We start from the raw sequence: 25,828 nt of genomic DNA, 5'->3' as shown, positions 1-25,828 counted from the left end.
ATGTCTGACGACTCAGAAAATCCGCTTCCCAATTTTCCACTCCTGGGATGTGGATTGCAGACAAGTGGCAGGAGTGAATCTCCGCCCATTGAATTACTTTGGTCACTTCTTCCATCGCCAGGGAACTCCTTGTTCCCCCCTGATGGTTGATATATGCAACAGTCGTCATGTTGTCTGATTGAAACCTTATGAATTTGGCCTTTGCTAGTTGAGGCCAAGCCTTGAGAGCATTGAATATCGCTCTCAGTTCCAGAATGTTTATCGGGAGAAGAGATTCTTCCCGAGACCATAGACCCTGAGCTTTCAGGGGTTTCCAGACCGCGCCCCAGCCCACCAGACTGGCGTCGGTCGTGATAATGACCCACTCTGGTCTGCGGAAGCTCATCCCTTGAGACAGGTTGTCCAGGGTCAGCCACCAACGGAGTGAATCTCTGGTCCTCTGATCTACTTGGATCGTCGGGGACAAGTCTGTATAATCCCCATTCCACTGTCTGAGCATGCACAGTTGTAATGGTCTTAGATGAATTCCCGCAAAAGGAACTATGTCCATTGCCGCAACCATCAAACCTATTACTTCCATGCACTGCGCTATGGAAGGAAGAAGAACAGAATGAAGTACTTGACAAGAGCTTAGAAGTTTTGATTTTCTGGCCTCTGTCAGAAAAATCTTCATTTCTAAGGAGTCTATTATTGTTCCCAAGAAGGGAACTCTTGTTGACGGGAATAGAGAACTTTTTTCTACGTTCACTTTCCACCCGTGAGATCTGAGAAAGGCTAGGACAATGTCCGTATGAGCCTTTGCTTGTGGCAGAGACGACGCTTGAATCAGTATGTCGTCCAAGTAAGGTACTACTGCAATGCCCCTTGGCCTTAGCACCGCTAGAAGGGACCCTAGTACCTTTGTGAAAATTCTTGGAGCAGTGGCTAATCCGAATGGAAGTGCCACAAACTGGTAATGCTTGTCCAGAAAGGCGAACCTTAGGAACCGATGATGTTCCTTGTGGATAGGAATATGTAGATACGCATCCTTTAAATCCACCGTGGTCATGAATTGACCTTCCTGGATGGTAGGAAGAATTGTCCGAATGGTTTCCATTTTGAACGATGGAACCCTGAGAAATTTGTTTAGGATCTTGAGATCCAAAATTGGCCTGAATGTTCCCTCTTTTTTGGGAACTATGAACAGATTGGAGTAAAACCCCATCCCTTGTTCTCCTAATGGAACAGGATGAATCACTCCCATTTTTAACATGTCTTCTACACAATGTAAGAATGCCTGTCTTTTTATTTGGTCTGAAGACAATTGAGACCTGTGGAACCTTCCCCTTGGGGGTAGTTCCTTGAATTCCAGGAGATAACCTTGAGAAACTATTTCTAGCGCCCAAGGATCCTGAACATCTCTTGCCCAAGCCTGAGCGAAGAGAGAGAGTCTGCCCCCCACCAGATCCGGTCCCGGATCGGGGGCCAACATCTCATGCTGTTTTAGTAGCGGTAGCAGGCTTCTTGGCCTGCTTACCTTTGTTCCAGCCTTGCATTGGTCTCCAGGCTGGCTTGGTTTGAGAAGAATTACCCTCTTGCTTAGAGGATGTAGAATTTGAGGCTGGTCCGTTTCTGCGAAAGGGACGAAAATTTGTTTTATTTTTAGCCTTAAAAGACCTATCCTGAGGAAGGGCGTGGCCCTTTCCCCCAGTGATGTCTCTCTTGATTGAAGAATAAAACTACATTTAAACACCAAAAAAACTCTAAGCCATCTCCGTGGAGATGTTGCCTGTGCAACGGCAAAGAGAATGACTGGGGAAGGCGGAGCCTAGGAGGGATCATGTGACCAGCTTTGCTGGGCTCTTTGCCATTTCCTGTTGGGGAGGAGAATATCCCACAAGTAAGGATGACGCCGTGGACCGGACACACCTATGTTGGAGAAAACAGAATTTATGTTTACCTGATAAATTACTTTCTCCAACGGTGTGTCCGGTCCACGGCGTCATCCTTACTTGTGGGATATTCTCCTCCCCAACAGGAAATGGCAAAGAGCCCAGCAAAGCTGGTCACATGATCCCTCCTAGGCTCCGCCTTCCCCAGTCATTCGACCGACGTAAAGGAGGAATATTTGCATAGGAGAAATCATATGATACCGTGGTGACTGTAGTTAAAGAAAATAAATTATCAGACCTGATTAAAAAACCAGGGCGGGCCGTGGACCGGACACACCGTTGGAGAAAGTAATTTATCAGGTAAACATAAATTCTGTTTTCTCCAACATAGGTGTGTCCGGTCCACGGCGTCATCCTTACTTGTGGGAACCAATACCAAAGCTTTAGGACACGGATGAAGGGAGGGAGCAAATCAGGTCACCTAGATGGAAGGCACCACGGCTTGCAAAACCTTTCTCCCAAAAATAGCCTCAGAAGAAGCAAAAGTATCAAACTTGTAAAATTTAGTAAAAGTGTGCAGTGAAGACCAAGTCGCTGCCTTACATATCTGATCAACAGAAGCCTCGTTCTTGAAGGCCCATGTGGAAGCCACAGCCCTAGTGGAATGAGCTGTGATTCTTTCAGGAGGCTGCCGTCCGGCAGTCTCGTAAGCCAATCTGATGATGCTTTTAATCCAAAAAGAGAGAGGTAGAAGTTGCTTTTTGACCTCTCCTTTTACCGGAATAAACAACAAACAAGGAAGATGTTTGTCTAAAATCCTTTGTAGCATCTAAATAGAATTTTAGAGCACGAACTACATCCAAATTGTGCAACAAACGTTCCTTCCTTGAAACTGGATTCGGACACAAAGAAGGCACGACTATCTCCTGGTTAATGTTTTTGTTAGAAACAACTTTCGGAAGAAAACCAGGTTTAGTACGCAGAACTACCTTATCTGCATGGAACACCAGATAAGGAGGAGAACACTGCAGAGCAGATAATTCTGAAACTCTTCTAGCAGAAGAAATTGCAACCAAAAACAAAACTTTCCAAGATAATAACTTAATATCAACGGAATGTAAGGGTTCAAACGGAACCCCCTGAAGAACTGAAAGAACTAAATTGAGACTCCAAGGAGGAGTCAAAGGTTTGTAAACAGGCTTGATTCTAACCAGAGCCTGAACAAAGGCTTGAACATCTGGCACAGCTGCCAGCTTTTTGTGAAGTAACACAGACAAGGCAGAAATCTGTACTTTCAAAGAACTTGCAGATAATCCTTTCTCCAAACCCTCTTGAAGAAAGGATAGAATCTTAGGAATTTTTATCTTGTCCCAAGGGAATCCTTTAGATTCACACCAATAGATATATTTTTTCCATATTTTGTGGTAGATTTTTCTAGTTACAGGCTTTCTGGCCTGAACAAGAGTATCAATGACAGAATCTGAGAACCCTCGCTTAGATAAGATCAAGCGTTCAATCTCCAAGCAGTCAGTTGGAGTGAGACCAGATTCGGATGTTCGAACGGACCTTGAACAAGAAGGTCTCGTCTCAAAGGTAGCTTCCATGGTGGAGCCGATGACATATTCACCAGGTCTGCATACCAGGTCCTGCGTGGCCACGCAGGAGCTATCAAGATCACCGATGCCCTCTCCTGATTGATCCTGGCTACCAGCCTGGGGATGAGAGGAAACGGCGGGAATGCATAAGCTAGTTTGAAGGTCCAAGGTGCTACTAGTGCATCTACTAGAGTCGCCTTGGGATCCCTGGATCTGGACCCGTAGCAAGGAACCTTGAAGTTCTGACGAGAGGCCGTCAGATCCATGTCTGGAATGCCCCACAGTTGAGTGATTTGGGCAAAGATTTCCGGATGGAGTTCCCACTCCCCCGGATGAAATGTCTGACGACTCAGAAAATCCGCTTCCCAGTTTTCCACTCCTGGAATGTGGATTGCAGACAAGTGGCAGGAGTGAGTCTCCGCCCATTGAATGATTTTGGTCACTTCTTCCATCGCCAGGGAACTCCTTGTTCCCCCCTGATGGTTGATGTACGCAACAGTCGTCATGTTGTCTGATTGAAACCGTATGAACTTGGTCTTTGCTAGCTGAGGCCAAGCCTTGAGAGCATTGAAAATCGCTCTCAGTTCCAGAATATTTATCGGGAGAGTAGATTCTTCCCGAGACCAAAGACCCTGCGCTTTCAGGGGTCCCCAGACCGCGCCCCAGCCCACTAGACTGGCGTCGGTCGTGACAATGACCCACTCTGGTCTGCGGAAGCTCATCCCCTGTGACAGGTTGTCCAGGGACAGCCACCAACTGAGTGAATCTCTGGTCCTCTGATCTACTTGTATCGTCGGAGACAAGTCTGTATAGTCCCCATTCCACTGACTGAGCAAGCACAGTTGTAATGGTCTTAGATGAATTCGCGCAAAAGGAACTATGTCCATTGCCGCTACCATCAAACCTATTACTTCCATGCAAGGAAGAGGAACAGAATGAAGTATTTGACAAGAGTTTAGAAGTTTTGATTTTCTGGCCTCTGTCAGAAAAATCCTCATTTCTAAAGAGTCTATTATTGTTCCCAAGAAGGGAACCTTTGTTGACGGAGATAGAGAACTTTTTTCTACGTTCACTTTCCACCCGTGAGATCTGAGAAAGGCCAGGACAATGTCCGTGTGGGCCTTTGCTTGTGGAAGGGACGACGCTTGAATCAGAATGTCGTCCAAGTAAGGTACTACTGCAATGCCCCTTGGTCTTAGCACCGCTAGAAGGGACCCTAGTACCTTTGTGAAAATTCTTGGAGCAGTGGCTAATCCGAACGGAAGTGCCACAAACTGGTAATGCTTGTCCAGGAATGCGAACCTTAGGAACCGATGATGTTCCTTGTGGATAGGAATATGTAGATACGCATCCTTTAAATCCACCGTGGTCATGAATTGACCTTCCTGGATGGAAGGAAGAATTGTTCGAATGGTTTCCATTTTGAACGATGGAACCTTGAGAAACTTGTTTAGGATCTTGAGATCTAAGATTGGTCTGAATGTTCCCTCCTTTTTGGGAACTACGAACAGATTGGAGTAGAACCCCATCCCTTGTTCTACTAATGGAACAGGATGAATCACTCCCATTTTTAACAGGTCTTCTACACAATGTAAGAATGCCTGTTTTTTTATGTGGTCTGAAGACAATTGAGACCTGTGGAACCTCCGCCTTGGGGGAAGCCCCTTGAATTCCAGAAGATAACCTTGGGAGACTATTTCTAGCGCCCAAGGATCCAGAACATCTCTTGCCCATGCCTGAGCGAAGAGAGAGAGTCTGCCCCCCACCAGATCCGGTCCCGGATCGGGGGCCAACATCTCATGCTGTCTTGGTAGCAGTGGCAGGTTTCTTGGCCTGCTTTCCTTTGTTCCAGCCTTGCATTGGCCTCCAGGCTGGCTTGGCTTGAGAAGTATTACCCTCTTGCTTAGAGGACGTAGCACTTGGGGCTGGTCCGTTTCTGCGAAAGGGACGAAAATTAGGTTTATTTTTGGCCTTGAAAGACCTATCCTGAGGAAGGGCGTGGCCCTTGCCCCCAGTGATATCAGAAATAATCTCTTTCAAGTCAGGGCCAAACAGCGTTTTCCCCTTGAAAGGAATGTTAAGCAATTTGTTCTTGGAAGACGCATCCGCTGACCAAGATTTTAGCCAAAGCGCTCTGCGCGCCACAATAGCAAAACCAGAATTTTTCGCCGCTAACCTAGCCAATTGCAAAGTGGCGTCTAGGGTGAAAGAATTAGCCAATTTGAGAGCATGAATTCTGTCCATAATCTCCTCATAAGAAGAAGAATTATTATTGAGCGCCTTTTCTAGTTCATCGAACCAGAAACACGCTGCTGTAGTGACAGGAACAATGCATGAAATTGGTTGTAGAAGGTAACCTTGCTGAACAAACATCTTTTTAAGCAAACCTTCTAATTTTTTATCCATAGGATCTTTGAAAGCACAACTATCTTCTATGGGTATAGTGGTGCGTTTGTTTAGAGTAGAAACCGCCCCCTCGACCTTGGGGACTGTCTGCCATAAGTCCTTTCTGGGGTTGACCATAGGAAACAAGTTTTTAAATATGGGGGGAGGGACGAAAGGTATACCGGGCCTTTCCCATTCTTTATTTACAATGTCCGCCACCCGCTTGGGTATAGGAAAAGCTTCGGGGGGCCCCGGGACCTCTAGGAACTTGTCCATTTTACATAATTTCTCTGGAATGACCAAATTCTCACAATCATCCAGAGTAGATAACACCTCCTTAAGCAGAGCGCGGAGATGCTCCAATTTAAATTTAAATGTAATCACATCAGGTTCAGCTTGTTGAGAAATTTTCCCTGAATCTGAAATTTCTCCCTCAGACAAAACCTCCCTGGCCCCCTCAGACTGGTGTAGGGGCACTTCAGAACCAATATCATCAGCGTCCTCATGCTCTTCAGTATTTTCTAAAACAGAGCAGTCGCGCTTTCGCTGATAAGTGGGCATTTTGGCTAAAATGTTTTTGATAGAATTATCCATTACAGCCGTTAATTGTTGCATAGTAAGGAGTATTGGCGCACTAGATGTACTAGGGGCCTCCTGTGTGGGCAAGACTGGTGTAGACGAAGGAGGGGATGATGCAGTACCATGCTTACTCCCCTCACTTGAGGAATCATCTTGGGCATCATTTTCTCTAAATTTTGTGTCACATAAATCACATCTATTTAAATGAGAAGGAACCTTGGCTTCCCCACATTCAGAACACAGTCTATCTGGTAGTTCAGACATGTTAAACAGGCATAAACTTGATAACAAAGTACAAAAAAACGTTTTAAAATAAACCGTTACTGTCACTTTAAATTTTAAACTGAACACACTTTATTACTGCAATTGTGAAAAAGTATGAAGGAATTGTTCAAAATTCACCAAAATTTCACCACAGTGTCTTAAAGCCTTAAAAGTATTGCACACCAAATTTGGAAGCTTTAACCCTTAAAATAACGGAACCGGAGCCGTTTTTATATTTAACCCCTTTACAGTCCCTGGTATCTGCTTTGCTGAGACCCAACCAAGCCCAAAGGGGAATACGATACCAAATGACGCCTTCAGAAAGTCTTTTCTATGTATCAGAGCTCCTCACACATGCATCTGCATGTCATGCTTCCCAAAAACAAGTGCGCAATAGAGGCGCGAAAATGAGACTCTGCCTATGATTAGGGAAAGCCCCTAGAGAATAAGGTGTCCAATACAGTGCCTGCCGGTTATTTTACATAATTCCCAAGATAAAAATAATTCCTCAAGGCTATGGAGTATAAAATATGCTTATATATAAATCGATTTAGCCCAGAAAATGTCTACAGTCTTAAAAGCCCTTGTGAAGCCCTTTTTTTCTTTCTGTAATAAAAATGGCTTACCGGATCCCATAGGGAAAATGACAGCTTCCAGCATTACATCGTCTTGTTAGAATGTGTCATACCTCAAGCAGCAAAAGTCTGCTCACTGTTCCCCCAACTGAAGTTAATTCCTCTCAACAGTCCTGTGTGGAAACAGCCATCGATTTTAGTAACGGTTGCTAAAATCATTTTCCTCTTACAAACAGAAATCTTCATCTCTTTTCTGTTTCAGAGTAAATAGTACATACCAGCACTATTTTAAAATAACAAACTCTTGATTGAATAATAAAAACTACAGTTAAACACTAAAAAACTCTAAGCCATCTCCGTGGAGATGTTGCCTGTACAACGGCAAAGAGAATGACTGGGGAAGGCGGAGCCTAGGAGGGATCATGTGACCAGCTTTGCTGGGCTCTTTGCCATTTCCTGTTGGGGAGGAGAATATCCCACAAGTAAGGATGACGCCGTGGACCGGACACACCTATGTTGGAGAAATAGATTTTATTTTATTTCAAAGGCCTTCAACCAAGGGAACATCCAGCCACATGAAACACTTAGAATATATGGAGGTAGCCATAGGGGGGAAAAAAGAAAAACATAAAGCTAGAGCAAAGTTATAGACCCTATTTCAAAACTATCAAACACAAACAAAACTGTAATGGAAAGTATGAGTGGGTAAAGCATTGTTAAACCTAGGATATTTTACCAAACTCCAAGAGATGGGAAGCAACCATCATAATAGATATTATACAATATAATCAAAGAAAAAAGTACAAACCACTGAATTTCAAAACATGCAATCTGAGGATCATCATATATAGTGGATTGACAACATAACTTCCAACCCCATTTACTTAACAGTATTCAGCCACTTGCCTTGCGTTCTGAAACTTTTGTGTCCGCTCCATCCTCCTCCTCTAAACTGAGCAGATTAGCCTCACTATGAATACAAAAACAAATATAATACAATTACTGAACAAATAAATGGCAGCTAAAGTAAAGCATAAAAACATATGTAGGTATCACAAATCTCTAAAAAGAATAAACTTTTTGAGCTTAGGTCTTTAAAGGTGTTTAACAGATTTGTGCTTCCTTGGTTGATGGTAGGTCTATATGATGATGGACAGATATCCATAAACAAGGTCTAAAACATAATTTATGCTTACTTGATTAAAAATTTATTTCATGGTGGTTAGTCTCTACGATCCATCACACTTAAAAATTACTATTTCCTGACACTAGGAGGAAGCAAAGATTCCCAAACCCCAAGAGCTCTATAAAAATATTAAAAAAAAAACCACCTTACTATAAACTAGTCTGATGTATTGCCAAGAAAAAAAAAGTAGGAAAAGAATAAAGAGCAAAAAAAATAGGAGCATGGGGGGGGGGGGGGGGGAGAGAGAGAGATGTGCAAAATGAAATAAATCATCACCAGAAAAATAACAGGGTGGAGTCTTGTGGACTCTCAACACCATGAAAGAAATTAATTTATCTGATAAACATAAATTATGTTTTCTTTCATAAATGTGGTGAGAGTCCACGATCTATTACTCCTAGGAAACAGTACCCAAGCTGTGGAGTCTACGAGTAATGAGAAATAAATGGGCAGGATATAAAGGACATCTTTTATCACAGTGAAACTAAATACACAACACACATAGAACACAAAGAAAAAACAGGGAAAAACTTTTTTTTTATATGCAATTTAAAATAACCGACAGGCAGAAACAAATTAAACCTGAGACAACTGCCTGAAGGACTTTCCTACCAAAGGCTACATCAGAAGAAGCAAAATCATCAAAATGGTAGAATTTAGTAAAAGTATGCAAAGGAGACCAAGTAGCTGCCATGCAAATTTGGTCAACTGAAAACCTAATTCTTAAAAGCCCAAGAAGTAGCAACTGATCTGGTAGAATGAGCAGCAATCAATTTAGGTGGAGGTTGTCCTACCTCCAAGTAAGCCTTATGGATCAAAATAACCCAAAGAAACGGCAGCTTTCCGCCCTTTTCCTGGAACCAGAAAAGTGAACAAACTTGCCTTAAATCCTTAGTAGCGTCTACATAATACTTCAAAGCTTTAACATTATCTAAATTATGAAGAATCATCTCAGAAGAATTTTTGGGATTAGGAGACAAAGAAGGGACAACAATTCCCCAACATATTATTAGAAGACACAACCTTAGGTTAAAAAAAGTCAAATTTAGTCCTTAAAACTGCCTTATACTGATGAAAAATAAGATGAGGATCGCATGAAAGAGCAGATAACTCAGACTCTTCTAGCAGAAGAGATAGCCAAAAGAAACCAAACCTTCCAAGAAAGAAACTTAATATCCACTTTATGCATAGGCTCAAATGGTGGAGCCTGTGAAACCTTCAAAACCAAATTTAGACTCCAAGAAGGAGAAATTGGCTTAATAACAGGCCTAATTCTAGACAAAGTCTGCACAAAACATGAATGTCAGGAAGATAAGCAATCTTCTTGTCGAACAAAACTGAAAGAGCAGAAATCTGACCTTTCACAAAGAAATGCTAGATAAACCATTCTCTAAACCATCATGCAAAAACTGCCAAATCCTAGTAATTTTAAGAAGACTGTCAGGAAAAACCATGATCCATAAACCAAGAAATAAAGGCACCCCAGACCTTATGATAAACCTTCCTGGTCACAGGCTTACGGGCCTGTATCAAAGTCTCAATAACAATATCAGAAAAACCTCTCTGCCCAAGAACTAACTGTTCAATCTCCATGACATCAAGCTTAGAGATCGGATTAAAAAAAATGGACCTTGAAACAAAAATATATGGGCGCAGAGAAAGTGGCCAAGGTGGGAAACTGGACATCTGAACCAGATCTGCATACCAAACTCTGAGAGAATCAGAATCACTGATGCCTCCTCTTGCCTGACTGGCAATCATTCTGGGTAGAACCAGAGGATGAAAAACATAGGCTAGTCAAACTACCATGGAGCCACCAGAGCATCTGCAAACTCCGCCTGAGGATCCCTGGACCTCGCACAGTACCTGGGAAGTTTGCACTTCAAATCGAGAGGCCATCAAATCTCTCTCTGGAAGACCCCAAAGATTCACTATCTGATTGAAAACATCCAGATGGAAAGGCCACTCCCCTGGATGCAAGGACTAATGACTGAGAAGATCTGCTTCCCAGTTGCTTACTCCTTGAATATGAACTGGAGAAATCAGACAACAATTGGCTTCTGCCCAGGAAAGAATTCAAAACACTTCCCTCATGGCTAGGGAACTACAAGGTTCCTCCTGAATATTGAGTTAAACCACTGCTGTAACATTATCTGTCTGAAAATGGAGATAAGACTCCGTTTTCAACAGAGGTCAACTATGAAAGGCTCTGAAAATTGCACGGAGTTCTAGAACATTTATTGGCAACCTCGCGTCCTGAGGAAACCAAATTCCTTGTGCCCTCTGAGGCCTCCCAAAGGCCCCCAACCTGAAAGGGTTGGGTCTATAGTGATCAAGGTCCAAGCAGGAAGAAGCCCCCTGCATAATAAGCTGATGATACAGCTACAAAGACAGAGACTGATTTGTTCTGTGATCTAGATAAATCATTTGAGACAGCTGAGTAAGATATCAACACCATTGCTGAAGCATACAAAGCTCAAGAGCCCTCATGTGCAAACTGACCTAACACCTTCATGCAAAGAGCAACTTAGGAAAACAGAATTTATGTTTACCTGATAAATTTCTTTCTCCAACGGTGTGTCCGGTCCACGGCGTCATCCTTACTTGTGGGATATTCTCTTCCCCAACAGGAAATGGCAAAGAGCCCAGCAAAGCTGGTCACATGATCCCTCCTAGGCTCCGCCTACCCCAGTCATTCGACCGACGTTAAGGAGGAATATTTGCATAGGAGAAACCATATGGTACCGTGGTGACTGTAGTTAAAGAAAATAAATTATCAGACCTGATTAAAAAAACCAGGGCGGGCCGTGGACCGGACACACCGTTGGAGAAAGAAATTTATCAGGTAAACATAAATTCTGTTTTCTCCAACATAGGTGTGTCCGGTCCACGGCGTCATCCTTACTTGTGGGAACCAATACCAAAGCTTTAGGACACGGATGAAGGGAGGGAGCAAATCAGGTCACCTAAATGGAAGGCACCACGGCTTGCAAAACCCTTCTCCCAAAAATAGCCTCAGAAGAAGCAAAAGTATCAAACTTGTAAAATTTGGTAAAAGTGTGCAGTGAAGACCAAGTCGCTGCCCTACATATCTGATCAACAGAAGCCTCGTTCTTGAAGGCCCATGTGGAAGCCACAGCCCTAGTGGAGTGAGCTGTGATTCTTTCAGGAGGCTGCCGTCCGGCAGTCTCATAAGCCAATCGGATAATGCTTTTAATCCAGAAGGAGAGAGAGGTAGAAGTTGCTTTTTGACCTCTCCGTTTACCAGAATAAACAACAAACAAAGACAAAGTTTGTCTGAAATCCTTAGTAGCTGCTAAGTAAAATTTGAGAGCACGAACTACATTCAAGTTGTGCAACAAACGTTCCTTCTTTGAAACTGGATTAGGACACAAAGAAAGGTACAACTATCTCCTGGTTAATGTCTTTGTTAGAAACAACTTTTGGAAGAAAACCAGGTTTAGTACGCAAAACCACCTTATCTGCATGGAACTCCAGATAAGGAGAAGAACACTGCAGAGCAGATAATTCTGAAACTCTTCTAGCAGAAGAAATTGCAACCAAAAACAAACTTTCCAAGATAATAACTTAATATCAACGGAATGTAAGGGTTCAAACGGAACCCCCTGAAGAACTGAAAGAACTAGGTTGAGACTCCAAGTAGGAGTCAAAAATTTTGTAAACAGGCTTGATTCTAACCAGAGCCTGAACAAAGGCTAGAACATCTGGCACAGCTGCCAGCTTTTTGTGAAGTAACACGGACAAGGCAGAAATCTGTCCCATCAAGGAACTTGCAGATAATCCTTTTTCCAATCCTTCTCGAAGGAAGGATAGACTCTTAGGAATCTTAACCTTGTCCCAAGGGAATCCTGCAGATTCACACCAACAGATATACCAAATTATGTGGTAATTTTTCTGGTTACAGGCTTTCAGGCCTGAACAAGAGTATTAATAACAGAATCTGAGAACCCTCGCTTTGATAAGATCAAGCGTTCAATCTCCAAGCAGTCAGCTGGAGTGGGTCGAACGGACCTAGAACAAGAAGGTCTCGTCTCAAAGGTAGCTTCCATGGTGGAGCCGATGACATATTCACCAGATCTGCATACCAAGTCCTGCGTGGCCACGCAGGAGCTATCAAAATCACCGACGCCCTCTCCTGATTGATCCTGGCTACCAGCCTGGGGATGAGAGGAAACGGCGGGAACACATAAGCTAGTTTGAAGGTCCAAGGTGCTACTAGTGCATCCACTAGAGCCGCCTTGGGATCCCTGGATCTGTACCCGTAGTAAGGAACTCTAAAGTTCTGACGAGAGGCCATCAGATCCATGTCTGGAATGCCCCACGGTTGAGTGACTTGGGCAAAGATTTCCGGATGGAGTTCCCACTCCCCCGGATGCAATGTCTGACGACTCAGAAAATCCGCTTCCCAATTTTCCACTCCTGGGATGTGGATAGCAGACAGGTGGCAGGAGTGAGACTCCGCCCATAGAATGATTTTGGTCACTTCTTCCATCGCTAGGGAACTCCTTGTTCCCCCCTGATGGTTGATGTATGAACTTGGCCCTCGCTAGCTGAGGCCAAGCTTTGAGAGCATTGAATATCGCTCTCAGTTCCAGAATATTTATCGGTAGAAGAGAGTCTACCCGAGACCAAAGACCCTGAGCTTTCAGGGATCCCCAGACCGCGCCCCAGCCCATCAGACTGGCGTCGGTCGTGACAATGACCCACTCTGGTCTGCAGAAGGTCATCCCTTGTGACAGGTTGTCCAGGGACAGCCACCAACGGAATGAGTCTCTGGTCCTCTGATTTACTTGTATCTTCGGAGACAAGTCTGAATAGTCCCCATTCCACTGACTGAGCATGAACAGTTGTAATGGTCTTAGATGAATGCGCACAAAAGGAACTATGTCCAGTGCCGCTACCATCAAACCTATCACTTCCATGCCCTGCGCTATGGAAGGAAGAGGAACGGAATGAAGTATCCGACAAGAGTCTAGAAGTTTTGTTTTTCTGGCTTCTGTCAGAAAAATCCTCATTTCTAAGGAGTCTATTATAGTTCCCAAGAAGGGAACCCTCGTTGACGGAGATAGAGAACTCTTTTCCACGTTCACTTTCCATCCGTGAGATCTGAGAAAGGCCAGGACAATGTCCGTGTGAGCCTATACTTGAGGAAGGGACGACGCTCGAATCAGAATGTCGTCCAAGTAAGGTACTACAGCAATGCCCCTTGGTCTTAGCGCCGCCAGAAGGGACCCTAGTACCTATGAGAAAAACCTAGGAGCAGTGGCTAATCCGAAAGAAAACGCCACGAACTGGAAATGCTTGTCCAGGAATGCAAACCTTAGGAACCGATAATGTTCCTTGTGGATAGGAATATGTAGATACGCATCCTTGAAATCCACCTTGGTCATGAATTGACCTTCCTGGATGGAAGGAAGAAGTGTTCGAATGGTTTCCATCTTGAACGATGGAACCTTGAGAAACTTGTTCAAGATCTTGAGATCGAAGATTGGTCTGAACGTTCCCTCTTTTTTGGGAACTATGAACAGATTGGAGTAGAACCCCATCCCTTGTTCTCCTAATGGAACAGGATGAATCACTCCCATTTTTAGCAGGTCTTTTACCCAATGTAAGAATGCCTGTCTTCTTATGTGGTCTGAAGACAACTGAGACCTGTGGAACCTCCCCCTAGGAGGAAGCCCCTTGAACTCCAGAGAATAACCTTGGGAGACTATTTCTAACGCCCAAGGATCCAGAACATCTCTTGCCCCAGCCTGAGCGAAGAGAGAGAGTCTGCCCCCCACCAGATCCGGTCCCGGATCGGGGGCCCGCATTTCATGCTGTCTTGGTAGCAGTGGCAGGTTTCCTGGCCTGCTTTCCTATGTTCCAGCCTTGCATAGGTCTCCAGGCTGGATTGGCTTGAGAAGTATTACCTTCCTGCTTAAACTTAGGTTTATTTTTGGTCTTGAAAAGACCTATCCCGAGGAAGGGCGTGGCCCTTGCCCCCAGTGATATCAGAGATAATCTCTTTCAAGTCAGGGCCAAAGAGTGTTTTCCCCTTGAAAGGAATGTCAAGCAATTTGTTCTTGGAAGACGCATCCGCTGTCCAAGATTTTAACCGAAGCGCTCTGCGCCACAATAGCAAAACCCAGAATTTTTTCGCCGCTAACCTAGCCAATTGCAAGGTGGCGTCTAGGGTGAAAGAATTAGCCAATTTAAGAGCACGAATTCTGTCCATAATCTCCTCATAAGAAGAAGAATTACTAATAATCGCCTTTCCTAGCTCATCAAACTAGAAACACGCGGCTGCAGTGACAGGGACAATGCATGCAATTGGATGTAGAAGGGAACCTTGCTGAACAAACATCTTTAGCAGACCTTCTAATTTTTTATCCATAGGATCTTGGAAAGCACAACTATCTTCTATGGGTATAGTGGCGCGCTTGTGTAGAGTAGAAACCGCCCCCTCGACCTTGGGGACTGTCTGCCATCAGTCCTTTCTGGGGTCGACTATAGGAAAACAATTTTATAAATATGGGGGAAGGTACTAAAGGTATACCGGGCCTGTCCCATTCTTTACTAACAATGTACGCCACCCGCTTGGATATAGGAAAAGCTTCGGGGGGCCCCGGGGCCTCTAAGAACTTTTCTATTTTACATAGTGGTTCTGGAATGACCAGATAATCACAATCATCCAAATTGGATAACACCTCCTTAAGCAGAGCGCGGAGATGTTCCAACTTAAATTTAAAATTAATCACATCAGGTTCAGCTTGTTGAGAAATGTTTCCTGAATCTGAAATTTCTCCCTCAGACAAAACCTCCCTGGCCCCCTCAGACTGGTGTAGGGGCCCTTCAGAAACCATATCATCAGCGTTCTCATGCTCTACAGAATTTTCTAAAACAGAGCAGTCGCGCTTTCGCTGATAAGTGGGCATATTGGCTAAAATGTTTTTGATAGAATTATCCATTACAGCCGTTAAATGTTGCATAGTAAGGAGTATTGGCGCACTAGATGTACTAGGGGCCTCCTGTATGGGCAAGACTGGTGTAGACGAAGTAGGGGATGATGCAGTACCATGCTTACTCCCCTCACTTGAGGAATCATCTTGGGCATCATTTTTACTAAATTTTTTATGACATAAAATACATATAGTTAAATGAGAAGGAACCTTGATTTCCCCACATTCAGAACACAATCTATCTGGTAGTTCAGACATGTTAAACAGGCATAAACTTGATAACAAAGCACAAAAAACGTTTTAAAATAAAACCGTTACTGTCACTTTAAATTTTAAACTAAACACACTTTATTACTGCAATTGCGAAAAAGTATGAAGGAATTGTTCAAAATTCACCAAAATTTCACCACAGTGTCTTAAAGCCTTAAAAGTATTGCACACCAAATTTGGAAGCTTTAACCCTTAAAATAACGGAACCGGAGCCGTTTTTATATTTAACCCCTTTACAGTCCCTGGAATCTGCTTTGCTGAGACCCAACCAAGCCCAAAGGGGAATACGATACCAAATGATGCCTTCAGAAAGACTTTTCTATGTATCAGAGCTCCACACACATGCAGCTGCATGCCATGCTGTCCTCAAAAACAAGTGCGCCATTACCGGCGCGAAAATGAGGCTCTGACTATGATTAGGGAAAGCCCCTAAAGAATAAGGTGTCAAAAACAGTGCCTGCCGATATAATCATATCAAAATACCCAGAATAAATGATTCCTCAAGGCTAAATATGTGTTAATAATGAATCGATTTAGCCCAGAAAAAGTCTACAGTCTTAATAAGCCCTTGTGAAGCCCTTATTTACTATCTTAATAAAAATGGCTTACCGGATCCCATAGGGAAAATGACAGCTTCCAGCATTACATCGTCTTGTTAGAATGTGTCATACCTCAAGCAGCAAGAGACTGCACACTGTTCCCCCAACTGAAGTTAATTGCTCTCAACAGTCCTGTGTGGAACAGCCATGGATTTTAGTTACGGTTGCTAAAATCATTTTCCTCATACAAACAGAATTCTTCATCTCTTTTCTGTTTCTGAGTAAATAGTACATACCAGCACTATTTGAAAATAACAAACTCTTGATTGAATAATGAAAAACTACAGTTAAACACTAAAAAACTCTAAGCCATCTCCGTGGAGATGTTGCCTGTACAACGGCAAAGAGAATGACTGGGGTAGGCGGAGCCTAGGAGGGATCATGTGACCAGCTTTGCTGGGCTCTTTGCCATTTCCTGTTGGGGAAGAGAATATCCCACAAGTAAGGATGACGCCGTGGACCGGACACACCTATGTTGGAGAAATAGAGACTTAAAGATTAGACAAGCCAACACCAGCTTCGACCGTCTTTGATATGTCAAAGAAAGTCTCATAGAAACGGAATCTATCTGAATCCCCAAGGAAAGCAACTCTTGTCTGAAGAACCAGAGAACTTTTTGGAAAATTGATTTTCAAACATGTTGATGAAGAAACAACAAGTCTGCTGATGTGTATTCTGCTAAATATAAATAAGTAGCTTAAACCAAGATATCATCCAGTTAAAGTAATATTGCAATACCCTAAGATCTGATCACAGACAAAAGAGTACCCAGAACCTCTTAGAACATTCTGGGAGATGTATCCAGACCAAATGGCACAGCAACAAACTGAAAGTGTTTGTCTAGAAAAGCAAACCTTAGAAACTGATAATGTTCTATGTGAATAGGAACATGAATTTAAGCATTGTTTAAATCTATTGTGTACAGAATAGTTCAAATAGTCTCCATTTTGAAAGTAGGAACTTTGAGAAATTTGATCAGTATTTTTTAGATTTAGAACTGGCCTGATAGTCCCTTCCTTCTTTGAAACAATGAAGAGATTTGAATAAAACCCCATTCCCTGTGTCAATAAAGGAACAGGAACAATCACTCATATAGATTCTAAAACCAAAGCTGACTGAAAAAGGCCTGAGCCTCCACTGGATTTCTTGGAACATTAAACATAATAGACCTTCCCTTGGGAGGCCTTATCCTTCGATCCTGAAACCAAGCCTCCTGAAAAAGGAGCAAACCTGCCCATTATCAGAGTCACTGGATCAGGGGCCATACATTCATCCAGACTTGCATGAGGGAGTAGATTTTTTGGACTGCTAAGGGCTGTTCCAGTCTTAACTTGGCTTCCATCCAGAGAAACCTTGTTTCTGAGAGGAGGGTTACGATTTCTGTGCCCTGTTCTGACTAAAGGGATGAAAAAGATAAGAAGCTTTAGATTTACTCCCTTACCTCCAGTCATAGCAGAGATAATAGAATCCAAACCAGAACCAAACAACATTGTTACCTGAAAAGAGAGAGATAAAAGCCTGAATTTAGAAACCATATCAGCAGACTTTAACCATAAAGCCCTTCTAGAAAATACCGCCAAAGACATACCTTCAGAATTAATCTTAACGTAAAAAAACTCATCACAAATTAAAGCATTAATACATTTAAGCAACTCCAAAAGGTTTAAAAAATTATTCACTAGCAGAATCAGAAAACTGCCCAGAAAGACTATTTAACCAAATAGAAGAAGAAGAAGCCACATCAGCAATAGAAACTGCTGGTCTAAAAAAAGATAATCCGTTTCTGAAAAGCCCTCCTATGGAAGGATTCTAACTTTCTATCTGAAGGGTCTTTAAAAGGAAGAGCTATCTTCCAAAGGAATAGTAGTACATTTAGCCAAAGAAGAAATGGCACCATCCACTTTAGGAATAGTTTCCCAAAGTTAAATGTTAGAAGCAGTGAAAGAATACATTTTCATAAACCTTGCAGAAAGATTAAAAGCAATACATGGTTTAGCCCATTCCCAGGAGACTGTATCAGACAGCATAATGGACATGAAAAACCTCAAGAGATTTAACAATAGGTTTAAAAATAAAGTCTAAACGGGGGGCGTAGCTAGGCAGCAGCCATGGAAGGTCGCAATACCTGGAGCTCCTAAAGCAATCTGCTCAATCCGCTGATTTATGCATTGATTCTGCCATAGCTACTGACATCCATCTTATCTTTGATTAGATAGACAAGAGCAGCATTGAATTATACTAAAAGTGCAGAGCTTATGACCTATGGGACCTAGATCTGGTCCGTCTAAATCTTAGGCGGTGGTCTTTCTACAGGATTCCGATCCCCCCCATGCATCGGGTACAACAGTCTTTAATAGATTGCCTTTTATATTAAATAAGGGAACCATCTTAACTACTTTTAAGCGTGTTTGAAGGGGAGCTATACAAGTATCGTTCCAAAAATGGAGGCCCTAAACACGTGGGAAAACAAGATGGTGCAGTTTATACAGGACCACTACCGGAGCTTAGAGGAAGAGCTATGCAGATTTATCCTAAAACCCGCAACCGCAGCAGTCCCACCAAGTGAAAATAACCGCAAAACTGTTCCAGGTCAGGCTTAGCAAACAAAGACTTCTGACTCACCTAACAAAAAACTCTCAATCACCCTGGACTCCCAACGGGAGGGCCATGCGGCTGCGGGAGCCTGAGTCGCTGTTAGGTGCCGAACATAAGAGGCAAGTGTCGGCTCTCTATGCATCAACAGGGGAGATCGCCTATCCAAATTATACCCGACTGGCAGTTGAGGCTGAAGTCGAGAACTGGAGACGGACCCTCATTAGATCAACCTCTTCTAAAACCTCCTGCCTGTTCTCGCCTACCTATCCTGTGACCGGAGCTGGAGGAAAAATAAGTGGAGAGCTCCTAACCGCCCAAGAAAGCTGGGGCCCCGCTGTAACAGAACGATCACAAGCAAACAACCCATGGAACAAATGCTCCTTCTACTTGTGGCTTCACTCCCGAGTGAGTACTTGCCAAAATGACTGACACGGAGTGGGCTGAATGGGATCTGAAGCCCAATATATGAGACTTATGGTCAGGATTGACAGGCATGATAGAAACTGGCACCATTGCATGTTATCGTTGATAGAATAGGTCTGGGTGTAAGGTAAAAAGCAGCTATACATAAGTTGATTTTCCGTTTGAGGTACAGGTGATAGATATGCATCGTTCAAAATGTCCAACTTGTTGTTTTATTCATGTACATCGCTTGTATCTATTGGATTTAATGGGTTTAGGTTTTTTATATTACCCATATGTTATATCTATGTTACCTATTCTCTGTCTAACCTTGATTATAGACTTCGTCCTGGAAAAGACAAAAAGAAGAGGCGCTCTGGTGCAGATAAACCTAACAATCTGTGAGAATTTCCACTAGAGTATTAACTATATACTCACAAGGATGTTTGCACTTCCAGTGCAATAATTCGCAAGCCGAAGCTTCAGAGCCACTCGGCTGACTCTTACTCTCCAGGTCTGCTTCTGGCGATAGTCACGCCCCTATGTGAAGTGAAACACAGGATACCTTTGGTGCAGATTACCCCGACCAATGTCGGACAAACAACAGTGAGCTAAGAATGTATACTCACAAACGTATGTGCACCATCAGTGCAATATCAGGCAGACCGATATTGCCTGATATTGCACTGATGGTGCACATACGTTTGTGAGTATACATTCTTAGCTCACTGTTGTTTGTCCGACATTGGTTGGGGTAATCTGCACCAAAGGTGTCCTGTGTTTCACTTCACATAGGGGCGTGACTATCGCCAGGAGCAGATCGGGAGTGTAAGAGTCAGCCGAGCGGCTCTGAAGCTTCGGCTTGCGAATTATTGCACTGGAAGTGCAAACATCCTTGTGAGTATATAGTTAATACTCTAGTGGAAATTCTCACAGATTGTTAGGTTTATCTGCACCAGAGCGCCTCTTCTTTTTGTCTTTTCCAGGACGAAGTCTATCATCCCGCATACTGTGGAGAGAGCTGCTATTTTGCTTTAGGGCTATTTTTCTCTGCCTCTTCAAACCGTGGGACTTGTATATCTGTTGGTACACTATATGTATATGTATATGTATATATATATATATATATATATATATATATATATATATATATATATATATATATATATATATATATATATATATATATATATATATACACGATTGTGCTTACACCAACAAGGATTTTGTATAAGTATTTTTCTATATATACTGCATATATTTGATGTTATTGGTTATTTATGCATACATATATTTATTGGTTAATCATATATATACACTTTTATAATTATATTATAATTAGAATATATTCTTTAGGAATAGCATAGAATAGGCGCACCTCTCTTTTTTGACACACAACAAATTGTGCTGTCTCTTTTTCTCTAACCTTGATTAGACTAGCTCTGATCTATGGCTACAGCATATTATTATGATTTAGCAGAGGTTGTTTCCCCACTTTTTAAATTATAACCCTATGCTTAACCTACCCCTGTTAGATTAGTTAAGTACACTAACACATATCCATAGTACTAGATGCTCACTGCGACTATATTATTGCCTGGGTAGTTAAATTGTTAATTTGTCATTTATGATACCTATGTTACCTACTCTCTGTCTAACCTTAAAGGGACACTGAATCCAAATTTTTTTTCTTTTGTGATTCAGATAGAGCATGCACTTTTAAGCAACTTTGTAATTTACTCCAATTATTATTTTTTCTTCGTTCTCTTGCTATCTTTATTTGAAAAAAGACATCTAAGCTTTTTTGTTACAGACCTCTGGACAGCACTTTTTTTATTAGTGGATGAATTTATCCACCAATCAGCAAGAACAACCCAGGTTGTTCACCAAAAATGGGCCGGCATTTAAACTTACATTCTTGCATTTCAAATAAAGATACCAAGAGAATGAAGAAAATGTGATAATAGGAGTAAATTAGAAAGTTGCTTAAAATTGCATGCTCTATCTAAATCATGAAATAAAAAAATTGGGTTCAGTGTCCCTTTAACTAAGCCAGTTCTGAACTATGGCTACAGCATACTATTATGATGCAGCAGAGGAGGTTTCCCCACTTTGTAATTATACCGCTATGCTTTATTTATCCATGTTAGACTTGGTTACGTACACCAACACATACTCATAGCATAAGATGCTGACTGCACCCATATTATTGGCTGGGTAATTCTTATATGAGTAAGACTTGATAGGGTTAAACACCTAAATGTTAGCCAATAATGAGCAGTGCATATACGTAATGCTTAAATTTAATCCAATTAATCCAATTATTATTACAGTCCCCTTTTGTAAAAAGTTTTAATACAATAGGAGATAAAAACATAGATTATGCTTACCAGATAATTTCATTTCCATCGAGGGGAGGAGAGTCCACTGCTTTATTCATTACTGTTGGGAATTAAGAACCTGGCCACCAGGAGGAGGCAAAGACACCCCAGCCAAAGGCTTAAATACCTTCCCCACATCCCTCATTCCCCAGTCATTCTGCCGAGGGAACAAGGAACAGTAGGAGAAATATCAGGGTATAAATGGTGCCAGAAGATTAATTTAAATGTAGGTCCGCCCATCAGAGATACGGGCTGGAGCCATGGACTCTTCTCCCCTCGAGGGAAATGAAATTATCAGGTAAGCATAATTTATGTTTTCCATCTAAAGGGGAGGAGAGTCCACGGCTTCATTCATTACTGTTGGGAAAATCTACCCAAGCTCTAGTGGACACTGAAGGAAACCAGGAGGGTAAAAGGCGGACCCTAATCTGAGGGCACCACAGCCTGCAAAACCTGTCTCCCAAAAACAGCTTCCGCAGAAGCAAAAACATCAAATTTGTAAAACTTTGTAAAAGTGTGTAAGAAGGACCAGGTAGCCGCCTTACAAATTTGCTCCATAGAGGCCTCATTCTTGAAAGCCCAAGACAAAGCCACAGCTCTAGTTGAATGAGCCGTGATCCTCTGAGGAGGCTTATGTCCTGCTGCCTCATAGGCCAAGCGAAACAAGCTCCTCAACCAAAAGGACAAAGTAGTAGAAGAGGTTTTCTGCCCCTTGCGCTTCCCTGAATACACCACAAAAAGAGATGTAGACTGTCTAGAAAATGTTGTAGCCTGAAGATAGAACTTTAAGGCACAAACCACATCCAGGTTATAAAGAAACCTCTCCTTAGAAGAAGAAGGGTTAGGACATAAAGAAGGAACAACTATTTCCTGATTGATGTTACGGTTAGACAACATCTTGGAAAGAAACTCCAAACCAGTGCGAAGCACAGCCTTATCCGCATGAAAACCAGATAAGGATGTTCACATTGCAAGGCAGCCAGTTCAGATACCCTGCGGGCCGATGCAATGGCCAACAGGAAAATAACCTTCCATGACAGAATCTTAATGTCAATGGAGTCCATAGGCTCAAACAGAACCTTCTGCAATATCTTAAACACCAAGTTTAAGCTCCATGGGGGAGCAGACTGAACAAAAGATTGTATGTCAGGGACCTCAGCGAGTCTCCTATGCAACAAGACTGATAATGACGAAATCTGTCCCTTAAAGAAACTGGTGGCAAGACCCTTCTCCAAACCCTCTTGGAGAAAGGACAGAATCCTGGATACCTTCATCTTATGCCAAGAATATCCATACTTCTCACACCAGGACAAGTAAGTCCTCCACACCTTATGATGTGACGAGTGACTGGCTTCCTTGCCTGAAATAGCGTATCAATCACACTTTCAGAATAGCCTCTCTTGGCCAAGACTAGGCGTTCAATCTCCACGCAGTCAGCCTCAGAGAATCAAGATTTTGATGTAGAAAAGGACCCTGTTCCCGCAGATCCCTGCGACAGGGTAACCTCCACGGCAGAGAGGATGACATCCCCACCAGATCCGCAAACCACGTCCTCCGCGGCCAAGATGGAGCAATCAGAATGGCCGAAGCTCGCTCCTGTTTGATGCGTGCCACTACATGAGGTAGAAGTGGTAACGGCGGAAAAATGTAAGCTAGCCTGAACCCCCAAGGAACCACCAAGGCATCTATCAGCTCTGCCTGGGGATCCCTGGACCTCGACCTGTATCGGGGTAGCTTGCAATTGAGTCTGGATGCCATGAGATCTAGCTCCGGCGATCCCCATCTAAGACAAATCTCCGCAAACACTTCGGGGTGGAGAGACCATTCCCCCGGATTAAAGGATTGTCTGCTTCCCAGTTGTCCACACCCGGAATGTGAATCGCTGAGAGTGCGCAGCTGTGGGACTCCGCCCACTCCAAGAGCCGAGACACCTCCCTCATGGCTAGGGAGCTCCTCGTACCCCCCTGATGGTTGATGTAAGCCACCAAGATATTGTTGTCGGTCTGGAATATGATGAAGCTGAACAACCTCAGGAGGCCGCCATGCCTTCAGAGCATTGTAGATTACTTGGAGTTCCAGAATATTTATCGGAAGGAGAGACTCCTCCCAGGTTAATTTTTCTTGTGCCATCCTGGCATCCCAAAGAGCTCCCCATCCTGTCAGACTTGTGTCCGTGGTCACAATCTCCCAGGGCGGTCTCAAGAAGGATGTCCCCATGGACAGTTGCTCCGGACAGATCCACCAAGAGAGGAAGATCTGAGTTCGAGCATCCATGGATATCTGCCCAGGAACTCCACCCTGTTGCTGGGAACCAGGGAACTCTTTCATGAGAGTGAATGATGATGGTCCACAGTCCTCCATAACATGTGGGATGTATTTCCCGCCTCTAGGAAATCAAGAAGAGCTTAAGAACCTGCCCACATACCGTCTCTCTCAGGTTTACGTATAGCCGAGTAGAGAGTAGGAAGGAAAGGTAGGAACTGCAAAGCAGGGTCTATAGAGATGTCATTAGAACTAAAATTTAAGTGGGTGGGGCCTGTGGATCATAATCATTCCGAAAAAGAAAAGAATTTATCAGGTAAGCATACATTTTGTTTTCTTTTCGTAAAATGATGTGCAACAATCCTCCATAGCATATGGGATTAATATCCAAGCCGATGATCTATGTACGGAAAGGGTGGGACAATTTTACTGGCAGTTCTTATATAGCTGATAATGCGGCCTTTAAGACTTTCCTGCCAAAGCAAGTATAGCCTTCACCTTGTGGTAGTGAGAAATGTAGAATTAGACAAGGTTAACTATTTAAAAACTCTTTATGCTAAAGAGATTGCTAAAAGTAAGAGTACTTTCCCAGTTAATAGACAATAACATTGTAATGAAAAGGGTCAAGGGAAGAACCATGTAATATATAGAAAAGTAAGTTCAGATTCCAGGGTGGAGAAATAGGTTCCATCAGTGGCTAATGCTAACTAACGCCTGAACAAAAGTCTGAATCTCAGGAAATTTAGCTAAGTTCCTATGAAAAAAAGATAAGGCAGAAAATAGTGAAAAACCAGGGCATCCTAAAAAATTAATGATTCTAGGAAATTTAAATGATACCAAGAAAACCCTCTGGAAGAACGCCATTTAAAGCATGTCTTCCACTCTTGTGTTAAATCATTTGTGTTACAGGCTTTCTGGCCTGCATTAAAGATTCAAATAGCCAAAACTAGGCGTTTAAACTCCACGCCAATAAATTAGAGATCTTGATAGAAAAGAGAACATTGAAACAAGTCTGTCTCAAAAGAAAAGAGCTATGGAAAGCAAAAAGACATCTGCATACCAAGTCCTGCGGTGCCAAGCTGGAGCAACTATTATTACTAACGTTGACTCCTGTTTGATCCAAGAAACACTCTAGGAAAAAAAAAAAAAGGAAACGGTATAGACACTTGCTGCATGGACTGCGAACTGCAGTTAACCCCCATGATAATTTATCTAGGCCACCAACATGATGTTATTCGTCTGGAAACGGATAAACTTTCCTCCTTCAATAGAGGCCAGGGCTGAATAGACTGAAGATTGCACAAAGTTCTGGAATGTTGATTGGTAACCTTGCCTCTAGGTGATACCAAACTTCTTGCAAGGAAAAGATTGACTGAGAAATCCAAAGCAATCTGTGTGCCAAATGTAGATAACTAACTACTAATGTAGCATAGCCATTAAATAGGAATTGAGTGAAGAGGGGGCTAAAGAAACTGCTACTGAAGCAGCATCCAAAAGACCCAGCACCTCCATGCACTGAGCTACCGATAGATGGAGCTCATTGGAAGGACACACCCTCTGAATCTTAAAAATGCGAAGTTCCGTCAGGAAAATGGATGCTTAAGGATTGAGTCTGACTCCTGTAAATGCTACCCTCATAGCAGGATATAAAGGAGCTATATGTACATCGAGAGTAAGAGCAACAGCTGTTGACAGAAAATAGGCTTGCACTAGATATCAGCCATAAAAGAAGCAACTGTAATGTCCTGATTCTGATTACCGGCAAGAGTGTATGCCACACAAAGTGACAAGTTGGTAGAGTTGTGCAGATATACAAAACCTCAGAAACTGAAAATAATCCATATGTATAGGGAAGTGCAGATAAGAATCATAGATTGTCCTAGACAAAATGACCCTTGATTA

The 25,828-nt window shown here is 42.7% G+C and overlaps 1 protein-coding gene across 3 annotated transcripts in view; it reads right to left on the bottom strand.

The window, feature by feature from the left end:
- The window catches only part of SENP6 (SUMO specific peptidase 6), a 611,027-nt gene that overhangs the window by 494,497 nt on the left and 90,702 nt on the right, over positions 1–25,828 (bottom strand). For all 3 annotated transcript variants that reach the window (XM_053710452.1, XM_053710454.1, XM_053710455.1), the window contains one exon: positions 8,176–8,239. In XM_053710452.1, the coding sequence (XP_053566427.1) occupies positions 8,176–8,239 (64 nt within the window). The remainder of the gene's footprint in view (positions 1–8,175; positions 8,240–25,828) is intronic.

Source organism: Bombina bombina, chromosome 4 (assembly GCF_027579735.1).
Source record: "Bombina bombina isolate aBomBom1 chromosome 4, aBomBom1.pri, whole genome shotgun sequence".
Classification (NCBI taxonomy): domain Eukaryota; kingdom Metazoa; phylum Chordata; class Amphibia; order Anura; family Bombinatoridae; genus Bombina; species Bombina bombina.
The sequence above is the reverse complement of the archived record's forward strand: the minus strand, read 5'-3'. Positions and strand labels throughout refer to the sequence as shown.